Raw genomic sequence first — 14808 nt, forward strand, 5'->3', positions numbered from 1 at the left:
GTACCTCACAGACATTGTATATCACAGTAGGGCTGTGTGTTTGGCCTCATACTGTATGGAGGGCTGTGTGTGAGCCTCATGCTGTATGGAGTGCTGTGTGTGGGCCTCATGCTGTATGGAGGGCTGTGTGTGGGCCTCATACTGTATGGAGGGCTGTGTGTGGGCCTCATGCTGTATGGAGTGCTGTGTGTGGGCCTCATGCTGTATGGAGGGCTGTGTGTGGGCCTCATACTGTATGGAGGGCTGTGTGTGAGCCTCATACTGTATGGAGGGCTGTGTGTGGGCCTCATGCTGTATGGAGGGCTGTGTGTGGGCCTCATACTGTATGGAGGGCTGTGTGTGAGCCTCATGCTGTATGGAGTGCTGTGTGTGGGCCTCATGCTGTATGGAGGGCTGTGTGTGGGCCTCATACTGTATGGAGGGCTGTGTGTGAGCCTCATACTGTATGGAGGGCTGTGTGTGGGCCTCATGCTGTATGGAGGGCTGTGTGTGGGCCTCATGCTGTATGGAGGGCTGTGTGTTGGCCTCATACTGGACGGAGGGCTGTGTGTGGGCCTCATACTGTATGGAGGGCTGTGTGTGGGCCTCATGCTGTATGGAGGGCTGTGTGTAGGCCTCATGCTGTATGGAGGGCTGTGTGTGGGCCTCATACTGTATGGAGGGCTGCGTGTGAGCCTCATGCTGTATGGAGGGCTGTGTGTGGGCCTCATGCTGTATGGAGGGCTGTGTGTGGGCCTCATGCTGTACGGAGGGCTGTGTGTGGGCCTCATGCTGTATGGAGGGCTGTGTGTGGGCCTCATGCTGTATGGAGGGCTGTGTGTAGGCCTCATGCTGTATGGAGGGCTGTGTGTGGGCCTCATACTGTATGGAGGGCTGTGTGTGAGCCTCATGCTGTATGGAGGGCTGTGTGTGGGCCTCATACTGTATGGAGGGCTGTGTGTGGGCCTCTTACTGTATGGAGGGCTGTATGTGGGCCTCATGCTGTATGATGGGCTGTGTGTGGGCCTCTTACTGTATGGAGGGCTGTGTGTGGGCCTCATGATGTATGGAGGGCTGTGTGTAGGCCTCATGCTGTATGTAGGGCTGTGAGTGGGCCTCATGCTGTATGGAGGGCTGTGTGTAGGCCTCATGCTGTATGGAGGGCTGTGTGTGGGCCTCATGCTGTATGGAGGGCTGTATGTGGGCCTCATACTGTATGGAGGGCTGTGTGTGGGCCTCATGCTGTATGGAGGGCTGTGTGTGGGCCTCATACTGTATGGAGGGCTGTGTGTGGGCCTCATGCTGTATGGATGGCTGTGTGTTGGCCTCATGCTGTATGGAGGGCTGTGTGTGGGCCTCATGCTGTATGGAGGACTGTGTGTGGGCCTCATGCTGTATGGAGGACTGTGTGTGGGCCTCATGCTGTATGGAGGGCTGTGTGTGGGCCTCATGCTGTATGATGGGCTGTGTATGGGCCTCTTACTGTATGGAGGGCTGTGTGTGGGCCTCTTACTGTATGGAGGTCTGTGTGTGGGCCTCTTACTGTATGGAGGACTGTGTGTGGGACTCTTACTGTATGGAGGGCCGTGTGTGGGCCTCATGCTGTATAGAGGGTTATGCGTGGGCCTCATGCTGTATGAAGGGATGGGTGTGGGCCTCATGCTGTATGGAGGGCTGTGTGTAGGCCTCATGCTGTATGAAGGGCTGTGTGTGGGCCTCATACTGTATGGAGGGCTGTGTGTGGGCCTCATGCTGTATGGAGGGCTGTGTGTGGGCCTCATACTGTATGGAGGGCTGTGTGTGGGCCTCATGCTGTATGATGGGCTGTGTGTGGGCCTCATGCTGTATGATGGGCTGTGTGTGGGCCTCTTACTGTATGGAGGGCTGTGTGTGGGCCTCATGCTGTATGGAGGGCTGTGTGTGGGCCTCATGCTGTATGGAGGGCTGTGTGGGCCTCATACCGTATGTAGGGCTGTGTGTGGGCCTCATGCTGTATGGAGGGCTGTGTGTGGGCCTCATACTGTATGGAGGGCTGTGTGTGGGCCTCATGCTGTATGATGGGCTGTGTGTGGGCCTCATGCTGTATGGAGGGCTGTGTGTGGGCCTCATACTGTATGGAGGGCTGTGTGTGGGCCTCATGCTGTATGGAGGGCTGTGTGTGGGCCTCATGCTGTATGGAGGGCTGTGTGTGGGCCTCATACTGTATGCAGGGCTGTGTGTGGGCCTCATGCTGTATGGAGGGCTGTGTGTGGGCCTCATACTGTATGCAGGGCTGTGTGTGGACCTCATGCTGTATGATGGGCTGTGTGTGGGCCTCTTACTGTATGGAGGGCTGTGTGTGGGCCTCATGCTGTATGGAGGGCTGTGTGTGGGCCTCATGCTGTATGGAGGGCTGTGTGTGGGCCTCATACTGTTTGCAGGGCTGTGTGTGGGCCTCATGCTGTATGGAGGGCTGTGTGTGGGCCTCATACTGTATGGAGGGCTGTATGTGGGCCTCAAGCTGTATGATGGGCTGTGTGTGGGCCTCTTACTGTATGGAGGGCTGTGTGTGGGCCTCATGCTGTATGTAGGGCTGTGAGTGGGCCTCATGCTGTATGGAGGGCTGTGTGTGGGCCTCATACTGTATGGAGGGCTGTATGTGGGCCTCAAGCTGTATGATGGGCTGTGTGTGGGCCTCTTACTGTATGGAGGGCTGTGTGTGGGCCTCATGCTGTATGGAGGGCTGTGTGTGGGCCTCATACTGTATGCAGGGCTGTGTGTGGGCCTCATGCTGTATGGAGGGCTGTGTGTGGGCCTCATACTGTATGCAGGGCTGTGTGTGGGCCTCATGCTGTATGATGGGCTGTGTGTGGGCCTCTTACTGTATGGAGGGCTGTGTGTGGGCCTCATGCTGTATGGAGGGCTGTGTGTGGGCCTCATGCTGTATGGAGGGCTGTGTGTGGGCCTCATACTGTATGCAGGGCTGTGTGTGGGCCTCATGCTGTATGGAGGGCTGTGTGTGGGCCTCATACTGTATGGAGGGCTGTATGTGGGCCTCAAGCTGTATGATGGGCTGTGTGTGGGCCTCATGCTGTATGGAGGGCTGTGTGTGGGCCTCATGCTGTATGTAGGGCTGTGAGTGGGCCTCATGCTGTATGGAGGGCTGTGTGTGGGCCTCATGCTGTATGGAGGGCTGTGTGTGGGCCTCATACTGTATGAAGGGCTGTGTGTGGGCCTCATGCTGTATGACGGGCTGTGTGTGGGCCTCATGCTGTATGGAGGGCTGTGTGTGGGCCTCATGCTGTATGGAGGGCTGTGTGTGGGCCTCATACTGTATGGAGGGCTGTGTGTGGGCCTCATGCTGTATGGAGGGCTGTGTGTGGGCCTCATGCTGTATGGAGGGCTGTGTGTGGGCCTCATGCTGTATGGAGGACTGTGTGTGGGCCTCATGCTGTATGGAGGGCTGTGTGTGGGCCTCATGCTGTATGATGGGCTGTGTATGGGCCTCTTACTGTATGGAGGGCTGTGTGTGGGCCTCTTACTGTATGGAGGACTGTGTGTGGGCCTCTTACTGTATGGAGGGCTGTGTGTGGGCCTCATGCTGTATAGAGGGCTATGCGTGGGCCTCATGCTGTATGAAGGGATGGGTGTGGGCCTCATGCTGTATGGAGGGCTGTGTGTAGGCCTCATGCTGTATGAAGGGCTGTGTGTGGGCCTCATACTGTATGGAGGGCTGTGTGTGGGCCTCATGCTGTATGGAGGGCTGTGTGTGGGCCTCATACTGTATGGAGGGCTGTGTGTGGGCCTCTTACTATATGGAGGGCTGTGTGTGGGCCTCTTAATGTATGGAGGGCTGTGTGTGGGCCTCATGCTGTATGGAGTGCTGTGTGTGGGCCTCATGTTGTATGGAGGGCTGTGTGTGAGCCTCATACTGTATGGAGGGCTGTGTGTTGGCCTCATACTGTATGGAGGGCTTTGTGTGAGCCTCATACTGTATGGGGGGATGTGTGTGGGCCTCATGCTGTATGGAGGGCTGTGTGTTGGCCTCATCCTGTATGGAGGTCTGTGGGTGGGCCTCATGCTGTATGGAGGGCTGTGTGTGGGCCTCATGCTGTATGGAGGGCTGTGTGTTGGCCTCATCCTGTATGGAGGTCTGTGGGTGGGCCTCATGCTGTATGGAGGGCTGTGTGTTGGCCTCATACTGTATGGAGGTCTGTTTGTGGCCCTCATACTGTATGGAGGGCTGTGTGTGGGCCTCCTGCTGTATGGAGGGCTGTGTGTTGGCCTCATACTGTATGGAGGTCTGTGTGTGGGCCTCTTACTATATGGATGGCTGTGTGTGGGCCTCATGCTGTATGGAGGGCTGTTTGTGGGCCTCATGCTGTATGGAGGGCTGTGTGTGGGCCTCATACTGTATGGAGGGTTGTATGTGGGCCTCTTACTATATGGAGGGCTGTGTGTGGGCCTCATGCTGTATGGAGGGCTGTGTGTTGGCCTCATACTGTATGGAGGGCTGTGTGTGGGCCTCTTACTCTATGGAGGGCTGTGTGTGGGCCTCATGCTGTATGGAGGGTTGTATGTGGGCCTCTTACTATATGGAGGGCTGTGTGTGGGCCTCATGCTGTATGGAGGGCTGTGTGTTGGCCTCATACTGTATGGAGGGCTGTGTGTGGGCCTCTTACTCTATGGAGGGCTGTGTGTGGGCCTCATACTGTATGGAGGGCTGTGTGTGGGCCTCATGCTGTATGGAGGGCTGTGTGTGGGCCTCATGCTGTATGGAGGGCTGTGTGTGTTCCTCATGTTGTATGGAGGGCTGTGTGTGGGCCTCATGCTGTTTGGAGGGCTGTGTGTGGGCCTCATGCTGTATGGAGGGCTGTGTGTGGGCCTCATGCTGTATGGAGGGCTGTGTGTGGGCCTCATGCTGTATGGAGGGCTGTGTGTGGGCCTCATGCTGTATGGAGGGCTGTGTGTGGGCCTCATGCTGTATGATGGGCTGTGTGTGGGCCTCTTACTGTATGGAGGGCTGTGTGTGGGCCTCATACTGTATGGAGGGCTCTGTGTGGGCCTCATGCTGTATGGAGGGCTGTGTGTTGGCCTCATACTGTATGGAGGGCTGTGAGATGGGAATCTTAGTGAACACTGAGGGGCTTCAATAGAAGGAAAGTCACTCTGTGAGGGCTGCAGTTTTGGATCTGCTCTTCTGTGACCCCAAAGAATATTATTATTATTATTATTATTATTATTATTATTATTATTATTTTTGTGTGGGGGGGGGGCAGATTTCTGTTATGGAGTCCCTTGATATCTCTGTTCATTTCTGACCTCAGCTGCTGCAGAACCTCATAGTCATGCACCACGGCTATTTATTTTCTCTCTTCGCAGATTTCTGCTCAGGTCTCTGGAATTGTGCCTTCGGCTTTGGTCGCCTCCATGATTGATATTTACTGAGGATTTCCTTGAGATTAGGAAGAAATGTTTATTACCTGGTGATGTGTCACATGGGGGAGGGGAGGCAATATTTCTTTGTGTCGGCACAGAGTGGCAGCCGTCACCATGTCGTGGCCCAGGGGGCGCACTATCACCCTGTGGAGGCTCAGAGTGGCAGCCGTCACCGTGTCGTGGCCCAGGGGGCGCATTATCACCCTGTGGAGGCTCAGAGCGGCAGCCATCACCATGTCGTGGCCCAGGGGGCGCATTATCACCCTGTGGAGGCTCAGAGCGGCAGCCGTCACCATGTCGTGGCCCAGGGGGCGCATTATCACCCTGTGGAGGCTCAGAGCGGCAGCCGTCACCATGTTGTGGCCCAGGGGGCGCATTATCACCCTGTGGAGGCTCAGAGCGGCAGCCGTCACCGTGTCGTGGCCCAGGGGGCGCACTATCACCCTGTGGAGGCTCAGAGTGGCAGCTGTCACCGTGTCGTGGCCCAGGGGGCGCACTATCACCCTGTGGAGGCTCAGAGCGGCAGCCGTCACCATGTTGTGGCCCAGGGGGCGCACTATCACCCTGTGGAGGCTCAGAGTGGCAGCCGTCACCATGTCGTGGCCCAGGGGGCGCACTATCACCCTGTGGAGGCTCAGAGCGGCAGCCGTCACCATGTCGTGGCCCAGGGGGCGCACTATCACCCTGTGGAGGCTCAGAGTGGCAGCCGTCACCGTGTCGTGGCCCAGGGGGCGCAGTATCACCCTGTGGAGGCTCAGAGCGGCAGCTGTCACCATGTCGTGGCCCAGGGGGCGCATTATCACCCTGTGGAGGCTCAGAGCGGCAGCCGTCACCGTGTCGTCGCCCAGGGGGCGCAGTATCACCCTGTGGAGGCTCAGAGCGGCAGCTGTCACCGTGTCGTGGCCCAGGGGGCGCACTATCACCCTGTGGAGGCTCAGAGCGGCAGCCGTCACCGTGTCGTGGCCCAGGGGGCGCATTATCACCCTGTGGAGGCTCAGAGCGGCAGCCGTCACCGTGTCGTCGCCCAGGGGGCGCAGTATCACCCTGTGGAGGCTCAGAGCGGCAGCCGTCACCATGTCGTGGCCCAGGGGGCGCATTATCACCCTGTGGAGGCTCAGAGTGGCAGCCGTCACCATGTCGTGGCCCAGGGGGCGCATTATCACCCTGTGGAGGCTCAGAGCGGCAGCCGTCACCGTGTCGTCGCCCAGGGGGCGCAGTATCACCCTGTGGAGGCTCAGAGCGGCAGCCGTCACCGTGTCGTGGCCCAGGGGGCGCACTATCACCCTGTGGAGGCTCAGAGCGTCAGCCGTCACCATGTCATGGCCCAGGGGGCGCATTATCACCCTGTGGAGGCTCAGAGCGGCAGCCGTCACCGTGTCGTGGCCCAGGGGGCGCACTATCACCCTGTGGAGGCTCAGAGCGTCAGCCGTCACCGTGTCGTGGCCCAGGGGGCGCACTATCACCCTGTGGAGGCTCAGAGCGGCAGCCGTCACCGTGTCGTGGCCCAGGGGGCGCACTATCACCCTGTGGAGGCTCAGAGTGGCAGCCGTCACCATGTCGTGGCCCAGGGGGCGCATTATCACCCTGTGGAGGCTCAGAGCGGCAGCCGTCACCGTGTCATCGCCCAGGGGGCGCAGTATCACCCTGTGGAGGCTCAGAGCGGCAGCTGTCACCGTGTCGTGGCCCAGGGGGCGCACTATCACCCTGTGGAGGCTCAGAGCGGCAGCCGTCACCGTGTCGTCGCCCAGGGGGTGCACTATCACCCTGTGGAGGCTCAGAGCGTCAGCCGTCACCATGTCATGGCCCAGGGGGCGCATTATCACCCTGTGGAGGCTCAGAGTGGCAGCCGTCACCGTGTCGTCGCCCAGGGGGCGCAGTATCACCCTGTGGAGGCTCAGAGCGGCAGCTGTCACCGTGTCGTGGCCCAGGGGGCGCACTATCACCCTGTGGAGGCTCAGAGCGGCAGCCGTCACCGTGTCGTGGCCCAGGGGGCGCACTATCACCCTGTGGAGGCTCAGAGTGGCAGCCGTCACCGTGTCGTCGCCCAGGGGGCGCAGTATCACCCTGTGGAGGCTCAGAGTGGCAGCTGTCACCGTGTCGTGGCCCAGGGGGCGCACTATCACCCTGTGGAGGCTCAGAGTGGCAGCCGTCACTGTGTCGTGGCCCAGGGGGCGCACTATCACCCTGTGGAGGCTCAGAGCGGCAGCCGTCACCGTGTCGTCGCCCAGGGGGCGCAGTATCACCCTGTGGAGGTTAAGAGCGGCAGCCGTCACCATGTCGTCGCCCAGGGGGCGCAGTATCACCCTGTGGAGGTTCAGAGTGGCAGCCGTCACCGTGTCGTCGCCCAGGGGGCGCAGTATCACCCTGTGGAGGTTAAGAGCGGCAGCCGTCACCATGTCGTCGCCCAGGGGGCGCAGTATCACCCTGTGGAGGCTCATAGTGGCAGCCGTCACCGTGTCGTGGCCCAGGGGGCGCAGTATCACCCTGTGGAGGCTCAGAGTGGCAGCCGTCACCGTGTCGTGGCCCAGGGGGCGCAGTATCACCCTGTGGAGGCTCAGAGTGGCAGCTGTCACCGTGTTGTGGCCCAGGGGGCGCACTATCACCCTGTGGAGGCTCAGAGTGGCAGCTGTCACCATGCCGTGGCCCAGGGGGCGCACTATCACCCTGTGGAGGCTCAGAGTGGCAGCCGTCACCATGTCGTGGCCCAGGGGGCGCACTATCACCCTGTGGAGGCTCAGAGTGGCAGCTGTCACCGTGTCGTGGCCCAGGGGGCGCACTATCACCCTGTGGAGGCTCAGAGCGGCAGCCGTCACCATGTCGTCGCCCAGGGGGCGCAGTATCACCCTGTGGAGGCTCAGAGTGGCAGCCGTCACCGTGTCGTGGCCCAGGGGGCGCAGTATCACCCTGTGGAGGCTCAGAGTGGCAGCTGTCGCCGTGTTGTGGCCCAGGGGGCGCACTATCACCCTGTGGAGGCTCAGAGTGGCAGCTGTCACCATGTCGTGGCCCAGGGGGCGCACTATCACCCTGTGGAGGCTCAGAGTGGCAGCCGTCACCATGTCGTGGCCCAGGGGGCGCACTATCACCCTGTGGAGGCTCAGAGTGGCAGCTGTCACCGTGTCGTGGCCCAGGGGGCGCACTATCACCCTGTGGAGGCTCAGAGCGGCAGCCGTCACCGTGTCGTGGCCCAGGGGGCGCACTATCACCCTGTGGAGGCTCAGAGTGGCAGCCGTCACCGTGTTGTGGCCCAGGGGGCGCAGTATCACCCTGTGGAGGCTCAGAGTGGCAGCTGTCACCGTGTTGTGGCCCAGGGGGCGCACTATCACCCTGTGGAGGCTGAGTGGCAGCTGTCACCATGTCGTGGCCCAGGGGGCGCACTATCACCCTGTGGAGGCTTAGAGCGGCAGCCGTCACCATGTCGTGGCCCAGGGGGCGCACTATCACCCTGTGGAGGTTAAGAGCGGCAGCCGTCACCATGTCGTCGCCCAGGGGGCGCAGTATCACCCTGTGGAGGCTCAGAGTGGCAGCCGTCACCGTGTCGTGGCCCAGGGGGCGCAGTATCACCCTGTGGAGGCTCAGAGTGGCAGCTGTCACCGTGTTGTGGCCCAGGGGGCGCACTATCACCCTGTGGAGGCTCAGAGTGGCAGCTGTCACCATGTCGTGGCCCAGGGGGCGCACTATCACCCTGTGGAGGCTCAGAGTGGCAGCTGTCACCATGTCGTGGCCCAGGGGGCGCACTATCACCCTGTGGAGGCTCAGAGTGGCAGCCGTCACCATGTCGTGGCCCAGGGGGTGCACTATCACCCTGTGGAGGCTCAGAGCGGCAGCCGTCACCATGTCGTGGCCCAGGGGGTGCACTATCACCCTGTGGAGGCTCAGAGTGGCAGCTGTCACCATGTCGTGGCCCAGGGGGCGCACTATCACCCTGTGGAGGCTCAGAGTGGCAGCTGTCACCATGTCGTGGCCAAGGGGGCGCACTATCACCCTGTGGAGGCTCAGAGTGGCAGCCGTCACCATGTCGTGGCCCAGGGGGTGCACTATCACCCTGTGGAGGCTCAGAGTGGCAGCTGTCACCATGTCGTGGCCCAGGGGGCGCACTATCACCCTGTGGAGGCTCAGAGTGGCAGCTGTCACCATGTCGTGGCCCAGGGGGCGCACTATCACCCTGTGGAGGCTCAGAGTGGCAGCCGTCACCGTGTCGTCGCCCAGGGGGCGCACTATCACCCTGTGGAGGCTCAGAGTGGCAGCTGTCACCATGTCGTGGCCCAGGGGGCGCACTATCACCCTGTGGAGGCTCAGAGTGGCAGCTGTCACCATGTCGTGGCCCAGGGGGCGCACTATCACCCTGTGGAGGCTCAGAGTGGCAGCCGTCACCGTGTCGTGGCCCAGGGGGCGCAGTATCACCCTGTGGAGGCTCAGAGCGGCAGCTGTCACCATGTCGTGGCCCAGGGGGCGCATTATCACCCTGTGGAGGCTCAGAGCGGCAGCCGTCACCGTGTCGTCGCCCAGGGGGCGCAGTATCACCCTGTGGAGGCTCAGAGCGGCAGCCGTCACCATGTCGTGGCCCAGGGGGCGCAGTATCACCCTGTGGAGGCTCAGAGCGGCAGCTGTCACCGTGTCGTGGCCCAGGGGGCGCAGTATCACCCTGTGGAGGCTCAGAGCGGCAGCTGTCACCGTGTCGTGGCCCAGGGGGCGCAGTATCACCCTGTGGAGGCTCAGAGCGGCAGCTGTCACCGTGTCGTGGCCCAGGGGGCGCAGTATCACCCTGTGGAGGCTCAGAGCGGCAGCTGTCACCGTGTCGTGGCCCAGGGGGCGCAGTATCACCCTGTGGAGGCTCAGAGCGGCAGCCGTCACCATGTCGTCGCCCAGGGGGCGCAGTATCACCCTGTGGAGGCTCAGAGTGGCAGCCGTCACTGTGTCGTGGCCCAGGGGGCGCACTATCACCCTGTGGAGGCTCAGAGCGGCAGCCGTCACTGTGTCGTGGCCCAGGGGGCGCAGTATCACCCTGCGGAGGCTCAGAGTGGCAGCCGTCACCATGTCGTGGCCCAGGGGGCGCAGTATCACCCTGTGGAGGCTCAGAGTGGCAGCCGTCACCATGTCGTGGCCCAGGGGGCGCAGTATCACCCTGTGGAGGCTCAGAGTGGCAGCCATCACTGTGTCGTGGCCCAGGGGGCGCAGTATCACCCTGTGGAGGCTCAGAGTGGCAGCCGTCACCGTGTCGTGGCCCAGGGGGCGCAGTATCACCCTGTGGAGGCTCAGAGTGGCAGCCATCACTGTGTCGTGGCCCAGGGGGCGCAGTATCACCCTGTGGAGGCTCAGAGTGGCAGCCGTCACCGTGTCGTGGCCCAGGGGGCGCAGTATCACCCTGTGGAGGCTCAGAGTGGCAGCCGTCACCGTGTCGTGGCCCAGGGGGCGCAGTATCACCCTGTGGAGGTTCAGAGTGGCAGCCGTCACTGTGTCGTGGCCCAGGGGGCGCAGTATCACCCTGTGGAGGCTCAGAGTGGCAGCCGTCACCATGTCGTGGCCCAGGGGGCGCAGTATCACCCTGTGGAGGCTCAGAGTGGCAGCCATCACTGTGTCGTGGCCCAGGGGGCGCAGTATCACCCTGTGGAGGCTCAGAGTGGCAGCCGTCACCGTGTCGTGGCCCAGGGGGCGCAGTATCACCCTGTGGAGGCTCAGAGTGGCAGCCGTCACCGTGTCGTGGCCCAGGGGGCGCAGTATCACCCTGTGGAGGCTCAGAGTGGCAGCCATCACTGTGTCGTGGCCCAGGGGGCGCAGTATCACCCTGTGGAGGCTCAGAGTGGCAGCCGTCACCGTGTCGTGGCCCAGGGGGCGCAGTATCACCCTGTGGAGGCTCAGAGCGGCACTATTACTATATAGAGGAGAGAGGGGCACTCATGCTACGGGGGCACCACCGGTGGGCACAGCTTTTGTGTACAGCACTATGTGGCTTGTGTAGAGGAGGCGCTGAAGATGTCTGTGTGTTATTATATTCCGCAGAGGCGTCATGGATGGGAGAAGTGGTTGTGGTGGTCCGGACGGAGCAGAGAACAAAATGCAGAGGATCTCTAGCTTTCTCTGTATCTTCAGTCCACAGAGCGCAGGTGTATAACTGCTATCTACCATTACATGGGCACTGTATGGGGGTGATAATATTATGTGTGGCGGTATTATACCCACCATCGTATACCCTAGTAATGTGCGGTTATGGAATGGCGGTATTATTTATAACAGCTCCATTAATCCCCTTTTATCATTAGGGCGCCTCGGTGTGAGAAGCGCTGTGGGGGCATCATGGCTCATGTGCAGTTCAGGAGCCAGGGAAAGCTGGGTGAGACCGCAGCCCTCTCCATGTTCCCTGCCACCTGCTGCTGATTCTTCTTGCTAGGATTTGTCCCTGGATTTTCCCCTGACTTCTTCAGTTGTTATTGACTCATTACCTTCTGACTTGGGAAACGCCCAGTGTGGGGGAAGGGCCGACATAAATGACACAGGGCTGGAGCTGAAGTTCTCAGAAACGAGGGGATCCCTGTCAAAAACAGCAGGTAAGGGGAAGAGCTGCTCCCCCAAGAGTTAGGAAACCCCCAGGACTGAGAGGGAGACACAGCTGCTGCAGCGCCTCATGGCTGGTTATGTCACATGTGGGTCACTGCGACCACTGGGCTCATGCTGACGTATATGGGACAGGTAGCGACCCCGGGTCTGGGGTCAGGGAGGTCGCCTGTAAGGCCCCTAGAGAAACCTCATCCGGCTCCGGTTTCTTTTTATACTTTCATAAAGTTTTGGAAACAAATTTCTGGACTTTGAGCTCCATATACTGAATGTGGAGACCCCCCCCCCCCCCCCCGACTCCGCGATCTGCCCGATAGTGATCGAGTCGGATCACAGAAGGGGTTAATCCTGTAGTCGCTGACTTTCGTGTTTTTGAAACTGAAATCATTTTTTGTCACATAAGTCGTTTGTTTGAGGCTCTAACGTAAAACCCGACACGTCAATGTGACCGCGCTCTGAGAATAAGGGGGTCCGTGTGCTGCCCCCCAGATCTACACGTCCCTCCTGGTCTACAGACGACCCTTGATCCCCAACCCCGCCACCGCTCAGGACGCCGATATTAAGAGTCAATGCTAAGGAGCAATCCACCGGCATAAAACTTTACACCTGACGTTCAGTATAGAAAAATAAGTGCTCCCCCCCCCCCCCCCTCCGGCCTTTAAGGGAGTGTTCACACTGAGTTTATGTTCAGGAGGTCTTAGTACATAAACTCTCCTAATCTCCAGTCTAAGCCCACGTGTGGGGCAGTTTCTGCTCCAAAAAACTCTTCCAAGGACTGAGTGTGAACACGGCCCGATAGTGTCAGCAGGTAACGAAAAGTTCTGCATCTTTGTAGAAGCGTCCGGTCAGAGGCCGAGGTGCTGCGGGGACTCGTTAGATTTGGGTATTTGCCCCTTGAGATGATGAAGGCGCATTGTGTTAGAGGTGACGATTCACCGTAACGTAAACTCTTGGGGGTAAATAGATTTTACTGTGCGTCGTGAGACCGTGCTGTCAGTGTGGCGTGTGACCTGTGCTGTCAGTCCACTGGGTGACCTGTGCTGTCAGTCCACTGGGTGACCTGTGCTGTCAGTCCACTGGGTGACCTGTGCTGTCAGTCCACTGGGTGACCTGTGCTGTCAGTCCACTGGGTGACCTGTGCTGTCAGTCCACTGGGTGACCTCTGCTGTCAGTCATGTACCGGTGATTGCGCACCCTTTTCCCAGAACAGGAGGGATTCTCTGCACTTCCTGGAAGATCGAAGCTGCCGTGTAATCTTCAGGCGTGTTCCCCGCCACCGCTCAGGACGCCGATATTTACTGTAAAAGATTCAATACGACCATGAATCGACCTGCACGAAACTGTAGAAAACGTCACAACCAGCTGGTGCTCGCCCTGCAGTGCTGTGCTGGTGTCCGCAGCACCAAACGCTCCGCGCCGTGCTAATAAAACCGTCTTTGGCGCCAAGTTCCTCACTAACGATCACTTCCCCGCTGGCTCCGCTCGCTGCCGTCTGCTCTCCTCTTTTCTCTGTTTGCCATTGTGGGTTTTTTTTTTTTTTTTTTTTTTTTTCCCTTTTTTACAATCTACAAACTTGCGGCCGATTCATTATTTGTGACTTTTCTTTAAAAAAGCGACGTTTTTATGCAAGTGTGTGTGTATATAATTATATCTATACTTTTGCAGAAATGATGCTTTGCTCTAAAAGGTGCAGGACACAGAAAAAACTCTTCAGCTTACGACAAATCCGTGAGTCGCTTGCGCCATTTTTGTAGAATATAGCAACAAATACAAGGAAAGAAAAGTAAAGCGACTTGAAAAAATGCCGTTGCGGAATCGGACCCCTTTAAACGTCTCCACCTTGGGCCTCGTTCACACGTCAGGTTTTTGCGTATCAGTGACATCTGTGGATTTCATGGATGGCGCTCGTACCTGCGATAGTATATGGAGCCGTTCACACATCTGCGTTATTTCTTTGTGCGCCGTACAGTCTGTACTAAATCGCAGAGAAATGTAGGATAAAAGAAAGAAAAGTATGAGGCGGCGACAATAATGGGACTGCACTCTGATGCCATCCAAGAGTGGCCTGATTGTCACAGACAGGGAAAGGAGAGAGAAGTTTTTTTTTTTTTTTTTTTTTTTGTAAGAAAAAAACTGATCAAACTTGGCCCAAACTATTATCGACAAACTTTTAAAAAGGATTAAAAAAAAAAAAACTTCATTGTTTCTAATTTGTAAGGAAAAACTTTATTCATTCAGCAATGAATGGGGGGGGGGGAAAAGCGTCAAAATTGCATTTTTTCCTGCCAACACTCCAGCAAAAGCCAAACCTGAGCACTTACCCTTATACTGAATTTCTCACAGCTGAGGACTTGTTGCAATGTGTCCAGAATTGACAATACAGTGACCTGCACAGTTGTTGTCCCAGTCCTGAATCCGTTACAATGTATCAGTATAGAAAAAACATATCCACCTGAAGATTCTCACTGGATACAATTGTAACGAACACTCAGCTGTGAGAAGTGAGGTCAAAGGGGTCTCCGCACTGAATGTAAACAAGTCTGAGGTTTGGGGGGGACCCCGAAATTCCATCACAAACCACAAATTTTAGTTTCACTTCGGTTTCCTGTGAAATACATAATACATCAGGAAGTATTCCCCCCCCCCCCCCCCCCGGTAACGAGCGGAGCCGGAAACCGCAAAGCGGTGACACTCTGCAACCAATTCTTACACCAGTGGTGTGTAATCTCCCAAAGAAGGCGAAAGACGACATCACATAACTAATAAACCCAGATTCCACAACCACGAAGTATAATCATCCACGAGAGGCCGGAACACGAGTCCATTACTGACTCCATCCAGGGACACAAATCATCTGTTCAA

At 58.4% G+C, this 14808-nt stretch overlaps 1 protein-coding gene across 3 annotated transcripts in view; it reads left to right on the forward strand.

Moving 5' to 3' along the window:
- Positions 1–14808, forward strand: part of BCL2L14 (BCL2 like 14) — a 76079-nt gene that overhangs the window by 50060 nt on the left and 11211 nt on the right. The window contains exon 1 of one of the 3 annotated variants that reach the window (XM_073544061.1): positions 11799–11939. The exons of 1 other annotated variant lie outside the window; for it this stretch is intronic. Coding sequence is in view for 1 of the 2 variants with exons in the window: in XM_073544059.1 (XP_073400160.1) it covers positions 13614–13674 (61 nt within the window). In the remaining variant the exon portion in view is untranslated. Of the gene's footprint in view, positions 1–11798; positions 11940–13598; positions 13675–14808 lie in introns of those variants that run through there. One more of the 3 variants, XM_073544059.1, reaches the window with a different exon arrangement.

Source organism: Dendrobates tinctorius, unplaced genomic scaffold (genome assembly GCF_039654945.1).
Source record: "Dendrobates tinctorius isolate UK_male_01 unplaced genomic scaffold, ASM3965494v1 ptg000136l, whole genome shotgun sequence".
NCBI classification, from domain to species: domain Eukaryota; kingdom Metazoa; phylum Chordata; class Amphibia; order Anura; family Dendrobatidae; genus Dendrobates; species Dendrobates tinctorius.